Below are 26,681 nucleotides of genomic sequence, written 5' to 3' on the forward strand. Positions count from 1 at the left end.
CAATTTTCAGAACCTCACCCTTCCCAACAGATTGCCACCTCATCTCACCAGACTCCCCTCAATCTCCTGTACCACTCCCCCAAGTCTGCCTCTCCATCCCCATATCATCCAACTATCTACAATCTCTAATCAAGCAGTCTCCCACCTAGTATCTCATCCACCTAATCCTATGCCAGCCTCCCATGTCCTGACTCCAACCATCTGCGATCACCCACCCCAAGCTTTTCCCAGTTTACACTCCCTTCTATCCAGTCCCAAAGCCAGCAGGCATGAAATGTGAATGCAAAATTGCTTTGCTCCACATATCACAGTGGAGTAGCAAATGGAATTTAAAGCCTCAGAGCTCTAGAGAGCCAGGTTCAATTCTGATCTCAGGTGCTGTCTGTTTGGAGTTTGTATGCTTTCCCTGTGATTCCATTCTTTTGCCCTGGATACTCTGGTTTAATCATATATCCTAAAGATATAAAGATATGATGCTTTTTTTTAAATGGCAGCGCTGCTGGATTTTCTATAATGGTGAGGACCGGCAGAGAGCTGAAAATCAGCACTCCCGCAGGGTCCAACTGCCCAGTCCAACTGCCTTCAGCTCCGTACAAGCTTTGAATGGCCCATTAAAGGAGCCAATGGTAGTTTTCTTTAAAACCCCATTACCTCAGGGTCTGCAGCCAAGATGCCGGAGCCTATGATCACCAGCAGCCATGAGGGGTTGCAAACTCCAAGGAAGCAGAGGACTGGTGCAGGGCACCAGAAAATAGGGAGACCACGTCCCCCTTCTGTCCGAGAAGGAAAAGCATGGGAGAGCGAGGGTTTATGCAGCTAAAGGTACCCACAAGGACAGCGGGCTGTTACCAATTCGAGGTGAGGAACCAATGAAGGCTGTGGGCTGCTGGAGACTGTGGTCAAGGCTGGAGACTGTGGTCAAGGCTGCAGACTGCTGGAGTCTGCCTCAAAACTAGCTGAAGGGGCACTAGGTATCGGATCCAGAATGCAAGAGTGTGCTGAAGGGTTCCTAATTTTATCAGAAGTTGGGACCTGGAGTTCGGGTTGCCGAAGGTTCGGACTGGACTCTGCATGGCTTCAGGGGCTGTGGGAGCTCTGGAAACAAATTCACAGACACTCTGTGACTCTGGGGGAATCCTCTTTTGTTTCTCTTTCTCTGACTGTTAGTGGTGCTTCAGGCAATTTCTGCCGATGGCAAATTTGTCTGCCTTACAGCAAACAAAAGCAATTTCATGTAATATGACACTGTTTTATTAAATGGCAATAAATTGAATCTTGAATCTTGAAGGTAGGTTCATTTGCCATGTAAATTGATCCTTGTGTATTTGAGTGGTAGAACCTGAGAATGTTGAGAAGATAAAATAGGATTTATATAGGAATGATGGTGAGGATGAATTCAGTAGGTTGAAGGGCAATGATTTTATGACTGTTATCCCACACCAAATCCTCCCAGTAATATTGGACCTATTTTTTCTGTATTTTTAAAAAGGCCTAAATATTCTCACATTGTCACATTCACTGCTTTAGCTGAGGGAGGAAGTCTTGCTGAATGTATATGGAACCTTGTTATGAATAGTGAATAGAAATAACATTCTCTCTGGGTTCTTCTGTGTTCCATATACACTCACAGGCCTGCTGTAAATTAATCCTTGGCTTCATTCGGTAGCCCCTGGGAGGCCCAGTAGAAGTTGGAATTGCTTGTCCCAAGTGTTTTGCAAACATCAAAAAAAAGTGAAAGGTAAGGTCACAAATGATTCATTCATCCCCACTGCCTGCACAAACCTTCTGGTGAATTGACTTTGTAATAGGTCTCTTTGAAACGGAAACCCTTTCTAGAGAGCACTGTACAGGCAGTTCCTGGGATACGCAAGATTCCCATTCCTGGAGATTGCCCATAAGTCCAATAGGAACAATTATGCATTACGCCAATCTGATGTATAAAATTAGAAACACAAAAATATCTTGGCAGCAACCTGGCAGAATATTTTGTTTGATGTATAATGTTAAAATGATTATTAATTAATTGTCCATTTAAGAATGACTTCAAGGTACTGCACATAAGGCTGCTTTACAAGACGAGAACCCATGAAATTACAGGGAAGATAATAGCATGGCTAAAGCTTTAGCTGATTGGCAGGAAACAGAGAGAGGGAATAAAAGGATCTTATCCTGGTTGGCTACTGGTTGCCAGTGGCGTTATGCAGTGGTCAGTGTTGGAGCCGCTTCTTTTTCAAGTCAAGTCAAGTTCATTGTCATCTGGTTGTACAAGTGCAATCTAATGAAGCAGTGTTCTCCAGTCCTCAGTGCAAAACATGCAGATACACAACCAGACATGACACACATTCAAACAATACACACCCAGGACAACTATTCATATATCCCAGTGGTTCTCAACCTTTTTCTTTCCACTCACATAACACATTAAGTAATCCCTATGCCATAGGTGCTCTGTGATTAGCAAGGGATTACTTAACAGGAATGTGAGTGAAAATGTCGAAAACCACTCTTAATTGTACCCAATTGACTCGTTATGTGCACGGTTTCATAACTCCAAAGGAAGTGGGCCAATGACAATTTTTTTCAATATTTTGTTAACAGTTGGGTCCAGAGCAGTGATTCTCAACCTTCCATTTCCACTCACATATTACCTTAATCAATCCCTTAGTAATCACAGAGCACAGATGGCATAGGGATTGCTTAAAGTGGTATGTGAGTGGAAAGAAAAAGATTGAGAACCACTGTATATACAAATAAATAAATATTATTTCATTAATACATGAGTCTTGGATCGTTAGTGTGAGCAGTTCACCATTCTCCCTGCCCATGGGAAGAAGCTGTTTCTCAGCATGGTGGAGTGGCTCTGATATTCCTGTATCTCTTCCCCGATGGGAGTTGCTGAATGATGCTGTGTGCAGGGTAGAAAAGGTCCTCAATGACTTTGCGCACCCTCTTCAAACAACGATGCTGGTAGATCACGTCATTGGGGGAAGGGAAACTCCATTGATCCTCTCTGCCACTCTTATAGTCTTGTGGATTGACCTCTGATCCATTTCTCTGCACCAACCATACCACCCTGTGATACAGCCAGCTAGGAAGCTCTCAATAGAGCTCATGTAGAAGGTTGACATAATGGTTTTTCGGTAGCCTTGACCGCTTAATCTTCTCAGGAAGTCCAGTCACTTTGAGCCTTCTTGACAACTCCACATGTTCTTACCCCATCCCCGATTTTTGTCCACTTATTCACACAACACACACACACACACACACACACACACACACACACACACACACACACACACACACACACACACACACACACACACACACACACATTCTCATCCCCTTCCCCAGTTCTGCCCTCTTCTACCCACATTTGACCCACAAGATCACTTCACCTTCATTACCATCTGGTCCAATCTGGCCTTCACCTCTCTCCTAACATTTTCTATTATTTCACCATCATTACCTTCTTTTCTCATCAGATTCTAGCACTGGCAGGCTTTGTTTCTGTTCACCCTCCATCAGCTTCACCCTAGATGACACATTTTCCTCCAGCTGACCCACTCTTATTTTCTCTTGCTTCTCCTTCCCTTTGTCCAGCACCTGCTAATCAACCTCCTCTGTCTCCCAACTCAACCCCCTCAAACTCCCCACCTATCTGTCATTCTTCACACCTCCCTGATTCACCAATCCCCAGCTGGCTCCTGTGTAACCATCACTCCGCCCCCCACCCCCCCACCAAATCTGTCCTCATTACACTGGCTGTCTCCCCTCTGCACTTTCAGTCCTGACCAAAACATTGACCGTTCTTTATCATCTACTGATGAAGCTTGACCTGCTGAGTTCCCCCAGCAGATTGTTTTATCTTTTGTTAATGTAAAGTGAACTTGCTACAAAAGTGATGGAGGTTCCTTGGTACATCTAGAGGGAGCTCAACAGGGTAACGAGATCCTGTGTTGTGGGTTTCGGCAGTCACTTAGACTTAAAAGAGTTTCCCTTCAGGAGGCCTTTGCTTTTGCAATGTTGTTCATCTGCAACCTTATGCCCCACCAGGGAGCATCCAACACCTTCATCCTTGCCCCACCATTGACTTCATGCCTCCTTGCATCACTTTAACCTTATCAACCTCTTCATTAGGCAGGAAAACAAGGGATCTGGGAGAAGGCAAGAGACTGAAGTTGAAAACGAACGTAGATTAGCCATGATGGAATGATGGGGGGAGGAGAAAGGGCCTAATTCTGCTCCTATGTCTTATGGTGATGTCTTCCTCCTTATAAGTTCTCCAACCGACAATTTATTTCCCCATGATCACTCCTCCCTACAATTTCTTCCTGTTCTGATCTCTCCTTCCATAATCTCTTCCTCTCTCATTCACTTAGAACCATAGAACATTACAGCACTGAAACAGGCCCCTTTGGCCCTTGTAGTCTGTGCTGAACCATTTTTTTCTGCCTAGTCTCACTGACCTCCACCCAGTCCATGGCCCTCTATGCCTCTCCCATCCATGTACCTGTCCAAATTCTTCTTAAATATTAAAACTGAGCCTGCATTCAGCACCTCAGCTGGCAGCTCATTCCACACTCCTACCGCTCTCTGTGTGAAGAAGTTTCCCTTCATGTTCCCACTAAACTTTGCCCCTTTCACTCTTAATCCAGGTCCTCTGGTTTGTATCTCACCAATGCTCAGTGGAAAAAGCCTGTCTACATTTACTCTGTCTATCCCCATCGTAATTTTAAATCCCTCTATTAAATCTCCCCTAATTTTTCAACACTCCAGGGAATAAAGTCCTAACTGGTTTAACTTTTCCTTGTAACTCAGTTCCTAAAGTCTTGGCAACATCCTAGTAAATCTTCTCTGCACTCTTTCTATCTCATTGTGGTTAGGTGACCAAAACTACATACAAACAATGCTCCAAATTTGGAATTTTCTGGGATATCTGACTCAAAATGGGGTGGGGGGGGAGCACAAGGCAGGGGGTATTCAAACAGCTGGAAACCTCTTCCTAAGAGCACAGACTGAAGCAAGACAGCATGAGTTTGGAGTGAAGGGAAAGAGGGTTGGAATGGATTGGAGGCTGATCGAAATCTGAAATTCTCCACTTGAGGGGGTGGTGGAGACTGCTTCCATGACCCCTGCATTGTATCTGGACCAACTATTTGAGTCAGCAAGGCAGAGAAAACTGCAGACCACATGCTGGTGGGTGGGATTGGCATAGTTGGCCAAGATGGATATGATGGGGCAAAGAGTCTGCTTCTGCGCCACATGATGAAACAATGAAAAGCTGGAGACTCAGTGTGTCAGGCAGCATTCATGGAGAGAAATGTCAGTAAACTTTTCTTTGTTGAAACTACAGTATGACTGCACTACTCGGGCAAGTCATGATATGGGAAATGGTTGGGTAGAAAAAAGTTTAAAGTTCTCATTCAAGTCATCAGTGCCCCCACTTTTCCCAGAATTCCTATTAGGTGGTCCACAGAATCCCACACTTTCCACAACTGACTCCTTTCATTCAACATAATAAACTCGATTTGTTCATTTTCCTTCCTCCACCAAGGCAACAACTCCCTCACAGTCCACCTTCAACTCAATATAAATCGGGGCATTGCACCTGTATCAGTTGGCAAATGACCTTTTAATCACAGCAACCTGGGAAGCTTGACACTTGTTAGTGTCGTGTTTTAAAGATACAGCAAGCCTAAAGCTCCACCTTGCTTATTGCCAAGGTAGGGGCTAATAAAATAGGGGTAGTTAACTGCCCTAGAGTAGCTGGGCAGTGGTGAGTGCTCATACCATCTGCCTCCCATGTACATTGGACCTAGAGGTTGGCCTCAAGGTGGAAGTGGAAATCATGGCAGCCCAGGAGGAAATATGAAAAACATTCCTAGGATCATCCTGAGAAGGTGCTCTAACCGTCAGACTACAACAACCCGGATTGAGGAGCTGCACCTTTCATGAATGTATGCAGCAGTTCCAACCTTTAGGCTGAGACCGTCGGGGCTCCCACCATTCACAAATCACATGCCTGCACTTGGAAACTGAAGCGGTGACTGCTGTAGTGCCCTGATCCCTAGCCGGTTTAACAGCAGCGGGCCTGTAGCTTAGGCCTGGGAGGGTGCCCTGGGCACACTCAAAGGCACCAGCATGCCTCGGGACATACTGTAAGATCACAGGCTTCCCTGACACACTTGAGGCAATATTCCATGACATCGCACCCAGGAATGTTGTTCAACACTAATAGGATTCTTGGGCCATTGCAACTTGTTATTTTTAGCTGTGTTTTTTGTGTAATCATGATTCAGTTCTTCCTACTACATCTGGTTCTGCTCTGTAAATCACTTCCTCCACTTGTTTTGGATGCTGTGTACACGGCTGTGCAGGATTTTAATGCAATTTTATTTATAGCTCCTTAAGTTTATTTTTACCACTTAAACACATGTTCCAGAAAGTTATCTCCTGGCCAACTATTATCGTTACCCATATTGCAGCCTTTGCCAGGACTTCCCTCCTTTTCATTCCATGAGATGTCTCACTGGCCTGCTCATAAAACAAATGTTATCACTGCATCCTCGGTACTGTCATGATAATGAATATGTATGAGATGTACCGGAAGTCACGTGGTATGAGAGGGAGATAAGAGCACAAGCAGGAGAACAAAGGAAACTGGAAAATAAAGACTCTGAGAAGTTTACATAATAAAACTTGTGTTCGATGTTTTATTAACTTCACATTTCGAGCCACAAATGTGACATTGGCGACGAGGATGAAAGAAGCTTGAAGAAAATTAAAGACTAAAGAAGATTATAGAGGATTAAAGTGAACTTCAAGGTGATAAGAATTTTCTCTTTGACAGTACATTTGGGGCTGGAATATTTCCTCATGGCTGGGGCAGACGGTGACTTTCTTACACATAGTGGAATTGCTCATTTTGACCCAACGGGTGATGCAAGCACTGTAAGTGTGAAGTGGAAGGCATGGCTGGAAGAATTTGAATCCTACGCCGACAGTCGTGGCCTATTTCTAGATACCGGTACGGTTGAACAAAAAGCGCAGAGGAGGGCGTTACTTCTTTTCACTGGCAGTTCGGGAAACATTTAAGACACTTTTGAATACTGGAAGAAAGGATGAGTACCGGAAAGCGGTAGATGCATTAAATGCACACTATGTAGTGACACCGAATGCTACATTTCAACGCCATTTGTTTCGGAGAACGAGACAAGAAGATGGCCAGACAATGCTCAGTACGTGACGAGACTACGCCAGCTAGCTGTTGGATGCAATTACATGCCAGCTGATTTGGACAATTATTGGATCAAGTTGTACAGCACTGCAGATCAGATAAACTCAGAAGACGTCTACTGGAAAGAGGGAGTGAGTTGGAACTCACCGATGCTTTAGCCATTGCTGCTGCACTAGAGGCTGTTGAAGGGCAATTTCATACCATGTCCCTGAAAGACAACTCAAGCCAGCAAATTAAGAGGCTCTCACATCGCCATAACCAGCCAAGATATACGTCGACACAGGACGTGGAGTGCTATCGATATGGAAACCGAGGTCACTTTGGAAAAAACCCATATTGCCCGGCCAAAGGCAAAGTTTGCAGAAAGTGTGGAGGTAAGGACCACTTTGCAAAGAAGTGCAAAAGCAAGTCTAATGCAGACCAGAAGAGGAAGAGTACAACTTCCAAAGGCAAAGCCTGGGGGAAAGGAAAGTATCCTGGAAAGAAAGATACCATTCGCCAGATAGACGGTGACGATTATGATACCCAGGAGGGACAGAGTTGTTACCAATTTACGTTGAATGATGTACGTCATGAGAAGATCCCAGTGATCATTGGTGGAGTGACAGTGCAGGTCATTGTAGACTCAGGCAATGACAGTAATGTGATTGATCGACATTTATGGGAGAAGTTGAAAAGGAAAAAGATCATCTGTACCTCAAAGAAGTGTTCCAAGAAACTGTATCCATACACAGCAACCAAGCCATTGCAGACCATTGGATGTTTTACTGCAACTGTTGAAGCTGGAGATAAGTACACCGAAGCAGAGTTTATGGTCATAGAAGAGAGGGGAGAACCATTGCTGAGTAGAAGCACAGTGCAAGACCTGACAATACTTCATATTGGAGCTTGTGTCAATTCAATTCAGTCATACGAGGATATGAAGCAAGAATTCCCCGCAGTCTTGCAAGGAGTAGGAAAGCTGAAAGGTCGACAATTGAAGCTAGCGGTAGACAAAACGGTCAAACCCAAGGCACAACCAATGCGCCGAACTCCGTTTGGACTTCGTAGGAAAGTCGAAGCCAAAATTAAAGAATTGATCGAACAAGACATTATTGAACCGGTGGAACATTCGACACAATGGGTCAGTCCCGTAGTGATTGTGCCCAAACCAAAGGGAGACATAAGACTATGTCTTGACATGAGAATGGCCAATGAAGCTATAATTAGAGAATGACACCCTATACCAACGGTGGAGGAAATACTTCAAGAACTAACTACCAGCAAGGTATTCTCAAAAATTGATCTGAAATGGGGCTATCTTCAATTAGAGCTGGATCCAGGTTCCCGAGATGTAACAACATTTGTGACTCACTGTGGATTGTATCGTTACAAGAGACTATCATTTGGAATTAATGTAGCTTCGGAGATCTACCAGTATGAAATCCATCGAGTGATTCAAGGCATTCCTGGAGTTGCCAACATTTCTGACGACATCATAGTCCATGCACCAACGAAGGAAGGGCATGACAAACGGTTGAGGCGTGTACTATCTAGACTACAGGAGGCAGGCCTTACCGTGAATGGAAACAAGTGCCAGTTCGGTGTGTCAGAAATGGACTTCATAGGACACAGACTTACACGGGAAGGACTAAACCCTGCAGAGGCCAAGGTGAAAGCTATTGCAGAGGCACGTGCACCTCAGAACGCAACAGAGGTGAGGAGTTTCCTGGGATTGGTCAATTTTTGTGCAAAGTTCATTCCTGATTTCGCTACAGTGGCAGAACCACTAAGGAAACTAACCAGGAAAGGTGTACCATTTCATTTTGGATCTGAGCAGAAGAAAGCATTCACAGCGCTGAAGCAAAGCCTGACAGATGCAAAAACTCTTGGATATTTCGATCCGGCGGCATCAACCAAAGTCATAGCGGATGCCAGCCCGGTTGGTTTAGGAGCCGTGTTAGTCCAGATGCATGATGGAGGACCAAGAATCATTGCCTATGCCAGCAGATCGTTATCAGATGTGGAAAGAAGATACTCTCAGACAGAGAAAGAAGCACTCGGACTTGTTTGGGCCTGTGAGAGGTTCCATGCATATTTATACGGCATTGAATTTGAACTCATCACAGATCATAAGCCATTAGAGGTGATCTATGCACCTAGATCCAAACCATGTGCCAGAATGGAGAGATGGGTACTCAGACTACAACCCTACAAATATAAAGTAATCCACATTGCAGGGAAAACAAACATTGCAGATCCGCTGTCCAGATTGGTGAAGGATGGTGGTCCACAATCCAAGTCAGAATTGGGAACAGAAACAGAGAGCTTTGTACGCTTCGTAGCTATTCAGTCGACACCAAAAGCTGTGACTACGAAGGAAGTCAAGAGAGAATCCGAACGTGATCCAGAACTCATGGAAGTAAGAGAATGCATACAGAGTAGACAATGGGACAAGTGTACTCACAAGGCTTACATTCCCATTAGAGATGAACTTTGTTGCATCGGACAGTGTGTATTAAGAGGTTGCAGATTGGTGATACCACAAAGATTGAGACCGAAGATCATATCCTTAGCGCATGAAGGACACCTAGGTATTGTTGGTACCAAGCAAAACTTCAGGACCAAGGTATGGTGGCCAGGTTGTGATAAAGACGCAGAGAAATTTGTTAAAACTTGTCACGGATGTCAAATCACAAGTAGGAGTAATCCGCCAGAACTGATCCGGAGTACGCAACTCCCGACAGGGCCATGGATCGACATAGCTGTTGATTTTCTTGGACCTTTATCGACGGGTGAATTAATTATGGTAGTGATAGATTACTACAGCAGATACTATGAGTACGTGGTGTTGAAGTCCACAACCACTGAAAAAACAATACAAGCATTAGTAGAGATATTCGCAAGATATGGATTATCTGTTACATTATACTCTGACAATGGTCCACAATTCATTTCAGAGACATTTGCGGAATACATGAGGACCACAGGTATCCACCATCATAAAGTAACTCCGAAATGGCTGCAAGCCAACGGAGAAGTAGAGAGACAAAATCAGTCCATTGAAAAACGATTGAGGATTGCACACGCAGAAGGACAAAATTGGCGAGAAGCATTGCTATCTTATGTGGCTGTCTATCGAGCAACGCTTCATGCAACCACTGGAAAAAGTCCTGCAGAAGCATTTTTTGGGAGAAAAATCCGCACAAAAATGCCAGAAATAATGGAAATCCGAGACGACCAGGAGATGAGGGACCACGATGCTGAAAAGAAAGGTGCAGCAAAGCTGTACACAGATTCGAAACGTGGAGCCAAGTATTCAGACATCATGCCAGGAGATAATGTTCTAGTGAGGCATGAAACTGGTGGTAAGCTAGACACACCTTATTACCATCAACCCTATACTGTCGTATCCAGAAGTGGCAGTATGGTGACAGTCAAGTCTCCGACTGGAGTCCTGTATGAGAAATGTATCAGGTGTAAAAAGGTACCAGTCCAGAGATTCATCGAGCGAAGAGGTTGAAAAGCCAATACGAGATGCTGAAACTGAGAGACCTGATGATGTTCCAGAGGCAGTTACCAGCACTCCTGATGAAGTGACTAGAGCGCCAGAAACACCCGAAGCCGTGGCGAGCAGTATTTCCGACGCTGAGAGTGAACAACCGAGAAGCGACAACAATATCGCAGGCAGGCCGAAACGAAACCGGAAAGTGCCCAAACGATACGAAGACTTTGTGCCATAGTTTTAATAAGAACTTTGGGACAGTATTTTAATCTTATATCATAAAGTGCATGTATGAGTGCTGTAGGAAGTAAATTTTATGTAGTTGAGTTATGGTATTACCATTAGTTACGATGTTTGTATGTTTCCGAGGGATATTGGTAAGTGAAGGTAAAGTTTATTTCTGATTAAAGGAGGGATGTCATGATAATGAATATGTATGAGATGTACTGGAAGTCACGTGGTATGAGAGGGAGATAAGAGCACAAGCAGGAGAACAAAAGAAACAGGAAAATAAAGATTCTGAGAAGTTTACATGATAAAACGTGTTCGATGTTTTATTAACTTCACATTTCGGGCCACAAATGTGACAGGTACACTTGAACTTGACTATGTCTTTAGAACTTGCTCCTTCAAAGGCTGATGGAAGTAAAGTCTTTGAATGTTTTTAAAGCAGGGTATGGGATATTTGGTAAGTAAGGTGGTGAAGAACTAACACAGCAGTGGGGAATGATATTACAGTCAGATCACCTCCCATCTCATTAAACAGTGAAACAGGCTGGAGAGGGTGAGCATTATATATTCCTTCTCGCTGTTCATGCTGGTTTGTTCAGGAAGAAATTCCAGAGTCAGGGAAGGGGAAGGTCACAGAAGGACTTCAAAACAATGATGACAAGTTTCAGATGGAGTTGCTGCTCAATTGGGAACCAGCACCAATTCAGTGATGTGTAACGGGGTCAGGGTGACACAGAGCAAGTGCAGAAAAGCTCTCACTGGCCTCACATCTGTCAATGTGGGGAGAATGAGGAGGCTGCTCACTGGCCTCACATCTGTCAGAGTGGGGAGAATGAGGAGGCTGGTCAGCCATCTGTCGCGGAATATGGGTGACATGCTGAGCATAGCAGTTAACGTAATGCTATTACAGCACTGTTCTTCAGGAGTTTGTATGTTTTCCTCGAGTTCTGTGTGAGTTTTCTCCTGGTGCTCCAGTTTCCTCCCATATTCCAGACATACGGGATTCATAGGTTAATTGGATGTGATTGGGTGGCACTGGTTTCATGGGCCAGAAAGCTGTATAGTTAATTAATTTTAAATTAAAATTAAATGTCACTGTGGCGGAGTCAAGAGCAGCCATTCTCAATAGGGGACATATGTACCTCCCCCACCCCTGAAGGCCAAAGAACATTTGGGTGGGGGAGGGGGTCACAGATTGAAATCATGTTTTAATGATTTTTTTTAATGTGGCAGGTAGGAGAGATGCATGGAAGAAGCATAGTTGACTACTTCACAGAGAAGGGGGCCCATAAGCCGAGCAAAGTCCTAAGGGGGCCATAGCCAAAAAAAGCTTGAGAATAGCTGGTCTAGAGGAAGCAAAGTCACGAAACCTTAGGCAGCAGGAGGGGGTAGAATCAGTGTCAACACAGAGGGAGTAATACACACTTTAAAGTTGACAAGAGAAGTTCTCCATTCTGGCCAAGGTGTAGCCATTACTGTACCGCACAGTCTGGTTCAGGATTAGAGGCTTGCTGGGAAGAGGGGTTGTGTGTGACAAGGAGCATGTTTGTGAAAGACTCCAGAGGCAATCCACAAAAACACCTCACTAATTCCACTGCCACTAAAACTGGGTGGGTATCCATTATATGAAAAAGGAAAGACATACTGGAGAGACTAAGCAGGTCAGGCAGCACCCATGGAGAGAGAAAGGAACAGTCAGAATTTCAGGTCAGGGTTCTGAATCGAGATTGAGTTGTTAAGGAGGATGGGTTGGGAAATAGTCAGGGTCATGGGATACTGCAGAAATGAAGTTTCTCCAGCTTCTCTCAGTTTGCTCAAGATTCCAGCATCTGTGTTTTCTTCCACTTTATTACATAGGAACTGGTGAAGCCAATATAAAAACAGACCCTTTCAGCCCTATATACACAGAACATAGAACATTGCAGCTCAGTACAGACCCTTCAGCCCTCGACATTGTGTTGACCTATTGCTGAAGCCATTTGAAATTTAACTAGAATTAATAAAAATAATGACGGACTGATGATCCATCAAAAGTTGTCCACTCAGGGCCAAGGAAGGTGCTCACTGCCTCTGTTTCAGATGTCATGCAGATTAGGGTCATAGATTTCTAAATCATGGAATCAGGCCTTTCGGCCCAACTTGTCCAAACTGACCAAGCGAGTCACCAGAAAAATACCTGCATTCAGTTCATATCTCTTTAAATTTTTCCTAACAATGTACCTGTCCAAGTGCATTTTGAACATTACAATTTCCCCTGCTTCTAGTATTTCCTCTGACAGCTCATGCCCACCACAGTCTGTGTGATGAAGGTGGTTCTCAGGTCTGTCTTAAATCTTATATCTATGCTCTCTAGTTTTAGATTCCCTTCCCTGGAAAAGAAAATACGGTGCCAGTCCACTCCTGTCCCTCTTAGTTTTATAAATCTCCATAAGGTCACTCTTTAGGCTTCTATTCTCAAGGAAGAAAGACCCAGCCTATTCAGCCTCTCCTTATCATTCAAACCTGCAGTGAAAGAGTGCTCGTGATCCTCCTGACCACTAGAGGGAGTTGGATACTAGTTTGTTGGAGTTCGGCTGGATTCAGGATGCCTCAACATGGTCTTGTGTATTTTTGCTAATAAAATTTAGTTAATTTAAAAGTTTATTACAATAAAAAGAAACGTCACATGGCACCAGGGGTATAAAATACACCAGGAGTGGAAGAAACACCAGGAATGTGCAGAGTGTGTATCAGTCATTATCAGCAGAGATATGGAGAGTGTAAAAATCGTGATGCTGTAAATTGGACTGGAAATGTTGGCCATGAGTGGAGGTTGTTCAAACAAAATTTCAGGCTGTACCTGCAAGCTACTGGACTCAATAGCAAACCTGGTGCATGGAGGATCACACTGCTACTTACCATGGTGGGACCTCAAACGCTAGAGGTTTTAAACACATTTTTTTTGCCAAGGCAGAAGTCTAGAGTAAGTTCGACAAGGTTATTGAGACATCTGATGAACATTGTTCACCAAATAAAAATGAAAGGTTCAAGAGGTATGTTTTGCTCATGCACGCAGCTTTGATACTTTTTTTAATGGACGAAATTAAAAGCAAGAACATGAAATTTTGGATCACTGCAAGATTCAATGATCTGTGATCAAATTGAGTTCAGGATTATTGATAAGAAAGTGAGAGAGAAGCTGCTGCAAGAGACAGAGTGATTCAGCTCTGCAGCACATGAAAAAGTTCAGTGAGAATGCAAAAGCCAGTGAAAATGAAGGCACAGTTGTAGCCACAGTGTTGGGACACACACAAACAAATAATGAAATATAGGAAACAACAAAAAGTTGGAGAGGAATTCAATTGTAAATGAGGTGGCACTTAACATGCATCAAAACAATGTCCCACCTATGGAAAAGTGTAACAAGTGCAAAGGACAGAATCACAATGGAAAGCAATGTTTTTCCAAAGGGAAGCAAAACAGAAGTAAAATTGTACACCCTATAGAAGAAACTGCTCTCAGTGATACACTCTTCATTGGCATGGTAATGCAGGAAAATTATAAACCAACAGACACTGAACAGCCAAGCGTGAACAGATTCAAGCAGGACAAGTGGACAGTCATTACAGACAAATGGAACAAATATTCCTTTCAAGCTGGACACAGATCTGTAAGTGCAACATCAGGACAAGGAAGATAAAACCATACATCCATGGAAATCCTGTACATCTTAAAGCCTACAATGGACAGAGCATTGACACAAAAGGTACATGTAAACTCAAGGTGAAAGTTGAAGATTAAGAGCACCACCTTAGGTTCACAGTAGTCCTAGATGGACATGAATTACTGCTTGATAACAAAGCATGTAAATATTTAAGCCTAGTTAAAAGGGTGTAAACACCAGGAAACCTATTGTGCTAGCTGATGTGTTATCTGGGGCAACAATGCAGAGTGAAGCACATAATGAGAATTCCACAGAGACAGATGTGAATATCCACATGAAACTGATCACTGAATATCTTCCCATATCGGATATGAAATCCAAGCAGGTCACAGCTGAAACAGAAAAGGACACAGTTCTACAGAAGGTCATCAAGAATCTGAACGAAGGATGGCCTAGAGGTGAATGTCAGTCATACTACAACATCAGAGCTGAGGTGTGTGTGGTCAATGGACTTCTACACACGGAGCAGAATTGTCATTCCTCAATCACTGCAACGAGATGCTGAAAGAGGTGCATGAGGGGGACCTTGGAATGGAAAAATGCAAGAGGAGGGCCAGAGCTGCTGTTTATTGGCCAGATATAAATACTGACATGGTTTCCAACAGTAAGACCTGTTTGAGACATTGCGCAAAGCAGGAAAAGGAACCCATGATAATAACTGACGTACAAGCAGAACCATGGCAGAAAGTTGGAACTGATCAAGATAATTACTTCTTGGCTATTGACTATTTATCAAACTATACCAAGATTGCACTGCTTCCTAACATGCCTGCTGCCTGTGTGATCCAATGTATGAAATTGATCTTTGCAAGACATGGAATTTTTCAAATTGTCTACAGGGACAATGGACTAAAACTTTGCAGAAGAGTATGATTTTCAACATGTGAGTTCAAGTCCGCTGCATCCACAGCCAAATGGTAAAGCAGAGAAAGGAGTTCACATGGTTAAATAGTTGCTCAAGAAAGCACTAGACAGTGGGTCAGATCCATATCTGGCTCTTCTGAGTTATAGTGTTTCACCACTTGAACATGGCATGTCACCTGCTGAGCTTCTAATGGAACGTAAACTACATAACACACATCCCTACTCTGCAGACCCAAACAATAACTGAGATGGCGAAGATGTCAAATGGAAACAAAAGCATCTGCAATGGAGACAAAAGGCAAACTATGACAAGTCAGCAAGAAGCTTAGGGCTACTGGTACAACATGACACAGTGAGACTCAGGGATTCCAGCACTTGGGACAAAAAGAATAGATCAGAAGATAAAGGAACAGAAGTAGGCAATTCGGCTCATCGAGTCTGCTCCGCAAATCCACCCTGAGCTAAACTAGTCTCACATGTAGTTCCAAGTTCCAGCCTTTTCCCCAAATCCGTTGACTCCCTGACTAATTGATAGATACCTATCAATCTCCCCCTTAAACTACCCCAATGATCATGCCTCCACAGCTGTATGTGACAATGAATTCCACAAATCCATGACCTTTTGTCTAAAGAAATTTTTCCTCATCTCAGTTTTAAATGGGTACCTTCTAATTCTAAGACTGTGCCCTTTTGTCCTGGATTCACTTACCAAGGGAAACATTTTATTCACATCTACTCTGTCCAATCCTTTCAGCATTTAAAATGTTTCTATACGATCCCCCCCTCATTCTTGTATACTCTAGTGAATACAGTCTAAGAGCCACTAAACGTTCCTCACACGTTAGCCATTGCATTCCAGGAATCACCCTGGTAAATCTTCTCTGTAATCTCAAACATCATTCTATCTTTTCTAAGATAAGGGGCCCAAAACTGCACACAGTACACCAAATTAGCTCTCCCCAGTGCCCCATAGAGCTTCATCAACACCTCTTTACTCTTAAACACTATTCCTCTTGAAACGAATGCTTTCTTTCCTGTCGATCCAACCTGGTGGTTAACCTTTAGGTTATCCTGCACAAGGACCCCCAAATCCCTTTGCACTTCCAAATTTTGAATTTTCTCCACATCCAAATAATAATCTCCTTGTTAATTTCCTCTTCCAAAATGTAATCCACACATTTCTCAACAATGTATCTCATCTGCCATTTCTTTGCCCACTCTCCTAAGCTGTCCAGCTCTCTGCAACCTTTCAGTTTCTTCAACACTTCCTACTCCACCACCTATCTTGGTGTCATCTGCAAACTTCACCACAAAAACCATTCAATCCATAATCTAAATCATCAATATATATTGTAAAAAGAAGTGACCCCAACACCAACCATTGCGGAACACCACTAGTAACCGGCAACCAACCCAAACAGGATCCCTTTAAGGCCACCCTTTGCTTTCTGCCTATCAGCCAATGCTCCACTCAATCTAATATCCTTCCTGTAATTCCATGTGCTCTCATCTTATTAAGCAGCCTCTTATATGATTGAAAGCCTTTTGAAAATCCACATACACAACATCCACAGCCTCTCCCTTGTCCATCCTACTTGAGATTTCCTCAAACAATTCCAATAGTTTGGTCAGGCAGGATCTTCCCTTCATAAAACCATGCTGGCTTGGATCTATCATGTCATGCACCTTAGGGTATTTCATAACCTCGTCCTTGAGGATCAACTTCAATAACTTTCCAACTATCGATGTCAGACTAATAGACTTATTATTTCCTTTTTTCTGCCTCCCTCCTTTCTTAAACAGCAGAACTACATTTGCGACCTTTCAATCCAATCCTGTTCTAGAGGAAGTAAATCCAAGATCCTACAGTCACAACAGAGGATGGATAAATACTGAGAAGGAATCGAAAAAGCCTGCTGAAAACACAAGGTTCACTGCAGGAACAGACAAATGCAGAAGATCCAGCCTGCACAGAAACAAAGGAAGCACCACAAGGGCTAGACAGTAGTGGGCCACCAGAGCCAACACAAGCACCTATGTTAAGAAGATCCACACGTGTTATCAAGGCACTTGACTGACAAAATCTCAAAAAGAAAACGAACTGCACACTTAAAAAGTTTGTGCTGCTGATGTTGTGCTTACATTTGTGTTGAACTTTAAATTGAAATGAATACTGTATTACTGTGTAATGTGGATAGACAGAGCATCTTAAGGAAAGGGGATATGGTGATAGAGAGCTAGTGATCCTCCTGACCACTAGAGGGAATCAGGGACTAGTGTGGCAGCTTGGGTTGGATTCAAGATGGATGCCTAAACACAACCTTGTGTACTTTAGCTAATAAAGTATAGTTGTTTTAAAATAACCTGAGTTTCTTTATTAAAATAAAAAGAAACATCATAAAGCCTATCAATCCCAACATGAATCTGTTCAAGCTTAATGATATATTTCCTTTCACTGAGCAGCCAGAAATGTGTGCAACATTGCAAGTGTGGAGTTACCAATGTCAACAATTCAGGTTGGGGCCCTTCATTGAGATCAGATTGACTATTTCTCTCCATGTATTGTTTTCTTAAGGTTCCAGCATCTGCAGATTTTGTTAATCAGCTGAATGTGTACAGGGTGTAAATAATGTGTTTTGATTAAATTAATGTACTTAGATGCATCCAGGTATTTGACGACCTGGCTGATAACTGCTTCAGGTTGACTAGAGACTCTTTGTAGCTCAGTTTTGCTATGATGTTTAAGCAGCCTATTAGAGGAGCCAACAGTGTTTTTAAGTATCCTGTAACCACAGAGGTCTGTGCTCTAAGATAGTGGCATCTGTGCTAGCTTGCATCCCCATTTTACAAGGTGTTGCAGATTCCAGGGAAGCAGTGGACTAGCATAGAGTACGAGAAATGGGGATAACAGCTCCAGTTGAGAAGGAGAACCCTGGGAGACAACCCTACAGGAGGGCTGACCATGGCAGCAGACTAGCGAGGGGCTGAAGGACCCACACAGGCTGTGGGCTGTTGGCGACTTGCAGTCGAAGGACTCACACAGGCTGTGGATTGATGAGACTGGTTCATGGGAACTAGGTATCAGAGACAGGATTCAAGAGGGTGCTGAGGGCAAGAAGGGCTCCTGAAGGGCCTTGGGGGTTGAACATTCCCTGATCATGTTGGAGGTATGGATCTGGATCTCGGGTTGCCAATGCTTTGAACAGGAGTTTGTGTGGCTGCAGAGGCTGCAGGAACACTGGAGGTGAATCCAGAGACACTTAGTGTCTGTGAAAGGACTCTCTTGTCTTTATTTAAATATTAGATGTGTTGGGCAATGTTAATGGCGACTCCTTGTTTGCCTTACAGTAGGCAAAAGTTAATGAATTTCATGTATCATTATTATTCAATGGCAGTAAAAGGAATCAAATCATTTGCTGGTAAATGCTATAATCAGAGCCACCTGTTTAAATGACAGCGTTCAGGATCATGTTTGTGTATTGGAACACTGAACTTAACATCTGTTGTCACCAGAGGTAAACAAGAGTATCTGCAGATACTGAAGTCAAGGAGGCTACCCTTCTCAGCCCACTGCCCTCTCCCGCTATCATTTCTTGGCTTCTTTCCCTTCCATTCTCCCACTTGTATCCACCTATTACCCCTTAAATGTCAGCCTGTGCTCCTCCCCTGCCCGCCACTCTCTCCCCCACGTTTTTCTTCCAGTGTCTACATGATTTTTGGCACTCCTGACAAAGGGCTCAGGCCCAAAACGTAAACTGTCTTTTTACTTCCTCTGGATGCTGTGTGACCTGCCAAGTCTCTCCAGCACTGTTGTTTACTGGGCCAATAGGCCCCCCCGCCCCCCACAGAGTCCATCAACAGACCTCCATCTGACTGAGATGCCCATCCAAATGATATCATTGACTTAAATAATGATTGAGGGGCACATGGAGAGGAAAGAAAAGTCAAGGCAACTTCCTTTAAAAAATATTTTAGTTTTGATTTTTTACTAAGTTTTTAGTTGATCTTTTTAAGTGTATTCATTTTTATGATTCTATGTTTTGCCCACATGAGAACATTACTAGAAGTCTCACCCACATATATTTCTGAATGTAAAGTCATTTATTGTCATCTGATTGTACAAGTACAACCTGACAAATTAGCGTACTCTGGTCCTCGGTGCAAAAACATGCAGACATACAACCAGACATAACTCACATACAGACAGAGCACATACACAGGACAAGAATTTTATCAGTAAACATTAAATACTGTATGTTTTGTGCAAATGAAAGGCTCGATGGTTAGTGTGAGCAGTTCCTTTGGTCATTCAACATTCCCACTGTCCGTGTGAAGAAGCTGTTCCTTAGCCTGGTGATATTGGCTCTGATACTCCTGTATCCCTTCCCCGACAGGAGCAGCTGATAGATGTTATATGCTAGGTGGAAGGGGTCCTCAATGATTTTGCACGCTCTCGCCAGACAACGATCCCGTATATGGGAGGCAGAGGGGTTGATTTGCCCAAAATTTTACATGGGGCCCACACTGTACCCAAGCTGCCTCGCATCTCACCTCCAGGCCCGGATACAGGTTGCTGGCTTCTCTGCCAAATAGCTGCCAGCATGCTGAATGGGCTGAGCCGGGGGTGGGAGGTACTGAACAGGCTGAGTGGGGGGGGGGTGGGTTGCTGAACAGGCGGGGGTGCTGAACAGGCAGGGAGGGTGCTGTTATGCTCCGTCCATGACCTTCTCCTCTGCTACCTCCAGCCCCTTCCATCTCAGCCTGCAGGCCCAGCACTGTGTCCAGAAATGTCAACCTTGTTGAGTGGGGGCCCCAGCCTGAGCAGAAAGGTACAGGCAGTCGTGGTGAGCCGGTGCACGAGGATGGGCATCTGGGTCCTGGGCTCGGCCTCGATGAGATTCTGCAGGTTGGTCATGTTGACTGAAACACTGCGGCCACTGCCATTCACGCCAGAACTATGCACCTGCGCATTAGCTACTCAAAACACTCCCCCATCTGTGGGCCCACTGCACATGTGCCTGCCAGCCCCGGTACTCAAATCCATTGCACATGCGCTAGCCGGCACTTGTGCATGGGCAAAGGAATAAAGTCCAGTCAGGCAATGGAACACGGGGCAGGACACTGCTGACTAAGGCTGTAGCTGTGAGGGAAAGAGGGAAGACAAGATCGGCCAAAGCTGGGGAGACACAGACTTGAATCATTCAGGTCTCCGTCTCCCTGACTTTGCCCGAATTTTCCCCATTGATTTGCCTGTATTTTTTTTGGGGGGGGTAGAGTGGTTTCTCTCCTGCCCTGCCTCCCCCACCCCCGGCTCGTACGCGATGGAGTGGAGGAAGTCTCCAGTGATCCATAATATCAAAGAGGATTCTAAAAAGCTTTTTAAAGTACATAAAGAGCAAAAGGGAGACAAGAGTAGACATGGGGCCATTAGAAAATGATACTGGAGAGATTGTTACGGGAGACAAGGAGATGGCAGAGGAAATGAATGAATATTTTAGATCATGTTCTACCCGGCTCTCAAGGGTCTCTAACTAGTGAAGTGAGTGCTGTCAAGATCACAAGAAAGAAGATTTTTGGGAAGCTAAATGGTCTAAATGAGTCTTCTGGACTGGATGGAATGCAACCTTGGGTTCTGAAGGAGGTTGCTGTAGAGATTGTGGAGGCATTGGTAATGATATTCCAGGAATCGATGGATTCTGGCATGGTTCCAGAGGACTGGAGAATCGTGAATGTCACACTGCTGTTTAAGAAGGGAAGGAGGCAACAAAAAGGAAACTCTAGCCCTATAAGTCTGACATCGGTGGTTGAGAAGATGTTGGAATCAATTGTCAAAGGTGAGGTTACGGAGTACCCAAAAGAGCATCACAAGATAGGTCCAAGTTAGCATGGTTTCCTTAAAGGAAAATTATGCCTGATAAACCTACTACAAACCTACTTACAGGCAGGATAGACAGGAGGGAAACAGCAGATATTGTGTACTTAAGCTTTCAAAAGGCCTTCGACAAGGTGTCATATATGAAGCTGTTTAACAGGATCATGGAATTACAGGTAGGATACAGGTATGGGTAGAGCATTGGTTAATGGACAGGAAACAAAGAGTGGGAATAAGGGGGTCCTATTTGGGTTGGTTGCCTGTAACTGCAGGGATCAGTGTTGGGGCTGCTTCTTTTAACATTGAATATAAATGATTTGGATAATGGAATAGATGCTTTGTGGCTATATTTGCAGATGACACCAAAATAGGTGGTAGAAGTGGTAGCACTGAGGACACAGAAAGGCTGCAGAGAGACTTGGATACATTAGGAGAATGGGCAAATAGACAGCAGATGAAATACAATGTTGTAAGTGTACACTTACACATACACTTTGGTACAAGAAATAGATGGGCAGATTATTATTTAGATTGGGAGGAAATTAAAAATTCCAAGGCGCAAAGGAATTTAGGAGTCCTCATGGAGGATACCCTAAAGGTTGTGTCACCGTGAAGAAAGCAAATGCAATGTTGGCATTCATTTCTAGAGGAATAGCATACCAGGGCAGGGATATGATGTTGAGACTCTGAGATGCTGGTGAGACCTCACTTGGAGTACTGTGTACAGTGCTGGACACCTTATTTGAGAAAGAATGTGCTAGTGTTGGAGAGGGTTCTGAGAAGAATTACTAGAAAGATACCAAGAATGAAAGGGTTAGAATATGAGGAATGTTTGTTGGCTCTTGGACTGTACTTGTTGGAGTTCAGAAGGATGAGGGGGATCCTCATCGAGACATTTCAAATGCTGAAAGGCCTGGACAAAGTAGTTGTGACAGCTGCATTCCATGGTAGGGGAGTCCAGGATAAGAGGCCACGATTTCTAGATAAAAGGGCATCAATTTAAAACAGAAATGCAGAGAATTTCTTTAGTCAGAAGATCATGAGTCTCTGGAACCTGTTGCCACAGGCGGCAGTGAAAGCTAGGTCATTGGGTGCTTTTAAGACAGAAATTGATAGGCATTTGATTAGTCAGGGCATCAAGGGTTACGGGGAGAAAGCTGGGGAGTGGGGCTGAGTGATAAGGATCAGCTCATGATTAAATGGATCTGACGGACCAATTGGCTTACTTCTGCACTTGTATATTGTGAAACTTGTAACAAGCCCTTCTGGCCCACAAACCCATGCCACCCAATTACACTCAATTAACCTACAATCCCTGTACGTTTTGAAGGGTGGGAGGAAATCAAGGCTTCCAGGGAAAACCATGTCGATGCTGGGAGAACGTTCAAGCTCCTTTCAGGCAGTGCGGGATTCAAACCTGGGTTGCTGGCGCTGTGCTACCCACTATGTTAACCATGTCGCTGTTTTATTCCAACAGCTATCAGGCTCTTGAACCTCCCTGTAATACCCTCACCATGAACAACTCAGGTTCACCAGATCTTTCTGCACCATTGAAATAGCTTTCTTCCCTCTAAGTGCACATATGAATATTTACACATCTATTCTTTGATACTAATTATCCCTTGTTCTTTCAAGACATGTTTGGGTAATTTAATTTTAACTGTGTACAAATATTGGTGCATCGCTACATTGTACATATGTATGGGACAATAAGCTCACATTGACAGTGAACATATCCTGAATGTATCAACCTGGCACCATAGGTTTTGGGTCTGGTGGACAATCCAGCTCCTAATGGGAAGAGGATCCAAGGACATCAATGATGGTAAACAAGAAAATCTGCAGACACTGTCACTGTAGTTTACACACAGAAATGCTGGAGGAACTCAGCAAGTCACGTAGCATTCTTTGTGTGGCAGAGATAAAGATATATAACCACCATTTCGGCTCTGAGGCCTCCATGAGCAAAAAGAAGGCAGGTGCAAGTACGGGGGTTGAGAGATGGTAGAGAGGAGAATGAGGGTTGAGAGAGAGAGAGAGGGAGGGAGGAGTGGCCTAACAGAATCTGGAAAAGTCGATGTTAAGGCCATCTGGATGGAAAGTACCCAGATGGAATATTGGGTACAATTTGCAGGTGGCCTCAGTCTGGCAGTGCATGAGGCTGTGGACAGATATGTCAGTGAGGGAGCGGGATATTGAATTGAAATGGTTGGCCACTGGGAGATCCCTGCCATGGCTGTGGACTGAGCGAACGTGCTCAGAGAAACTATCTCCCAGTCTCTCCGATGCAGAGGAGACCACAGCAATAGCACCGGATGCACCCCTGTAAATTTACGTGAAATGTTGCTTCACTTGGAAGAATGGTTTGGGGCCCAGAATGGTGGTGAGGGAGGAGGTCTGACTGCATGTGTGGCACTTCCTAGGGTCAAAGGGGGAAATTAGTGGGAAGGGATGAGTAAATGAAGGATTGGTCCCTGCAAAAGGTGGAGAGGGGAAGATGTATTTGGAGCTGTGATCAATAATGGTGATGCTGTCTGAGCTGCTGTTCCAGCAGCACTGGGGCAGACCCATGTAGAGTGAGAAGAGGAGGCAAAGCACTCCTCCACAGGTTTCTATCAACCAGTTTCACCACCCATGGCTTTGTACTGGTTTCAATCATCGTGTTAAAGGAGACGACAGTAGTTTATTTTAAAACCTTGCAACCATGGGGTCTGGAGCCAGGATGGCAGCCCCTATGTTTTTGCAGTGGCCTCAAAAGGTTACAGACTAGGGGAAAAGAGGACTGTACAGAGCACTAGAAAACAGGAAGAACAACCCCATTTGAGAAGGAGAAGCAGCAGAGACAATCCTATGGGATTGTGATCATGGTGGCAGAATAACACACAAGCAGCTAGCTGGTGGTGACTGGATGCAAGAAATCCATGCAGGCTCCACGCTGCTGGCAACTGCGGACAAACAACTCACACCAGGCTGCGAACTGCTGGAGACTGGTTTGAGTCTGGTTGAAGGGGTACCAGGTATCGGAACCGGGATGCAAGAGGGGGCTGAGGGTTTCTGAAGGCTTCCTGATCACGTCGGAGGTTCGGATCTGGGGCTCGGGTCGCCGAAGGTTTGGACTGAAGTATGTGTGGCTGGAGAGGCTGCGGGAGCGCTGGAGACTAATCCATGGGCACTTGATAACTGGGAGCATGGGTGGAACTCTCTTTTGCTTCACTTTCTCTAACTGTAACAGGTTCCGGGCAATTTCATTTGATGACAAATCTGTCTGTTTTGTGACAGAATAAAGCAAATTTTGTGTTAATAGTGTGGCTGGGACATTTTGGTTGGCCTGGGAAAATTGGGCTGAAGGGCCATATTTTTGCAGTGTTTGACTAAAAGTCTATGATTAAGATATAAATGTAATATATTAGAAAGAGTTCAGAGAAAATTTCCTGGTCTGACGCATGGTTTGTGAGATAAGGTTGGATAGGCCAGGCTACATCCACCAGAGTTCCAAAATGTGCTGGGAGATGATTGAAATATAGAAGAACTTGAGGGATTCTCGGCAGCCGAAGGTGAAGAGGTTTGAGAATCCAGAATTGGAATTTACTGTTTCAAATGAAGGGTCACCTATTTTCCCTCAGAGGGCCTTCAGAGAGTGGCTCTGATAGGTTTAGAGGGACATGGGCCAAATGCAGCTAGTGTGGCTGGGACATTTTGGCCAGCATAGGCAAGTCAGACTGAAGGGCCTACTTTCAAGCTATATGACCCTCTGAGAGCTGGAGAACAGGCTGAAACATTGACTACCACGGACAATCCCCCACGACACACTCCTGAGACCATAACAATAACCAGTCCCTGGAAGATTCAACATCAAGAAATGGCTGAGAGCACCAAATATAGCAAAGGCTATGGGACCAGTCAACACAGCAGCTTTAGTTCTGAAGACCTGTGCTGCAGAACTTGATGTACCTCCAGACCAGCTGGTCCAGTACAAAACTGGCATCTATCTACCTGTCAAAGTGAAAGTTATCCTGTTCATAAAGAGTTGGGCAAATCTCTCAATCACCTGCAAACTATCTGTTTCATCAATAGTACTTATTCAGATATCCCTCTCTCTCTCTCTCTCTCTCTCTCTCTCTCTCTCTCTCTCTCTCTCTCTCTCTCTGGGTTTCATCACTTTGCTCCATATCACAGCCTTAATCCAACTGAATTTCAGAGTGAGGTGAAAACAATATCACTGGACCACATGTAACATCGGGTAAAACCTTACTGGTAAAACTGATGCCATTGGAAAGTAGTCCAATGGATGGAGTCGTGTCTCACATAAATAAAATTGGTTGTGGTTCTCAGTGGTCAATGATCCACTGGAAGGGTTCCTCGGGGCAGGGCCCTAAACCCAATCATCTTCAGCTGCTTTGCCATAGCCTTCCTTACACCACAATGTCAGAAGTGGGCATGTTTGCTGATCAATGTCACTGGTGAATCTTTACCACAAGGGAGTGAGGAGCCGTGTCTCAATTCAACCTGCCTAATTTTGAACAGACATAGGATTTTGTTAATACCTTCCAAACTCAGGGCTTTCATCTCCTCCCATCCTTTCCCTCTCTCCTGGACATGCACGCGGATGTGCAAGCACATTGAACTCCTGGCGCTCCACATTATAGATGGCCAGAAGTCACTAGTTTCTTTCTAGAAAGCTGCTTTTGGCCGATTACTAATTTCCTGCCCATTGCATTCATGCCAAATTCTCTGCTGACATCCTGGAAATTTTGGGTACAATTTTAAATTCTCCTGCCTCTCCATCACAAATTGTACAGCTGAATACAGGCCTCTGAACTGACAAACAAACCATCGCAGAGTACTCTCAGGTAGTTTTAATAATGACCATCATCTTTTTTTCTGCAACACGTCACGTACCATCCATTATTTCCACACAAAGTTGCAAGCCCAGGTTATGTTGCGGATTCAGCACCCAGTGGTTGCTGGTAGCTGTGATGTCGAACACAAGCCATCCCCCTTCTGATGCTCGAATCTTCTTACTGTCCAGCAGAAAAAGGTCAGCATCCCTGATTGACAGAGAAACAGCTCGCAGTGAGTTAAAAGGGCAGAACAATGGGTAATATTTAAAAACTCGGACTTAAAACATTTTACATTCCCAGTTAGTCCCATAGCAATCGGTAATCAATGAGTTACTTTTCAAGTCTACGTTACCAGATAAGCACAGAAAATGTTGGAAACGCTCACAGGTTAGGCAGCATCCATGGCAAGAACTTCAGATTCAAAACTCTTCGGCAGAAAATAGAAAATA

At 44.2% G+C, this 26,681-nt stretch overlaps 1 protein-coding gene across 2 annotated transcripts in view; it reads right to left on the reverse strand.

Annotated features, from left to right (window-relative positions):
- The window catches only part of bmp5 (bone morphogenetic protein 5), a 172,081-nt gene that overhangs the window by 20,755 nt on the left and 124,645 nt on the right, over positions 1 to 26,681 (reverse strand). For both annotated transcript variants that reach the window (XM_069885969.1, XM_069885968.1), the window contains exon 3: positions 26,291 to 26,439. In XM_069885969.1, coding sequence (XP_069742070.1) covers positions 26,291 to 26,439 — 149 coding nt within the window. The remainder of the gene's footprint in view (positions 1 to 26,290; positions 26,440 to 26,681) is intronic.

This window comes from Narcine bancroftii, chromosome 6 (genome assembly GCF_036971445.1).
Source record: "Narcine bancroftii isolate sNarBan1 chromosome 6, sNarBan1.hap1, whole genome shotgun sequence".
Classification (NCBI taxonomy): Eukaryota; Metazoa; Chordata; class Chondrichthyes; order Torpediniformes; family Narcinidae; genus Narcine; species Narcine bancroftii.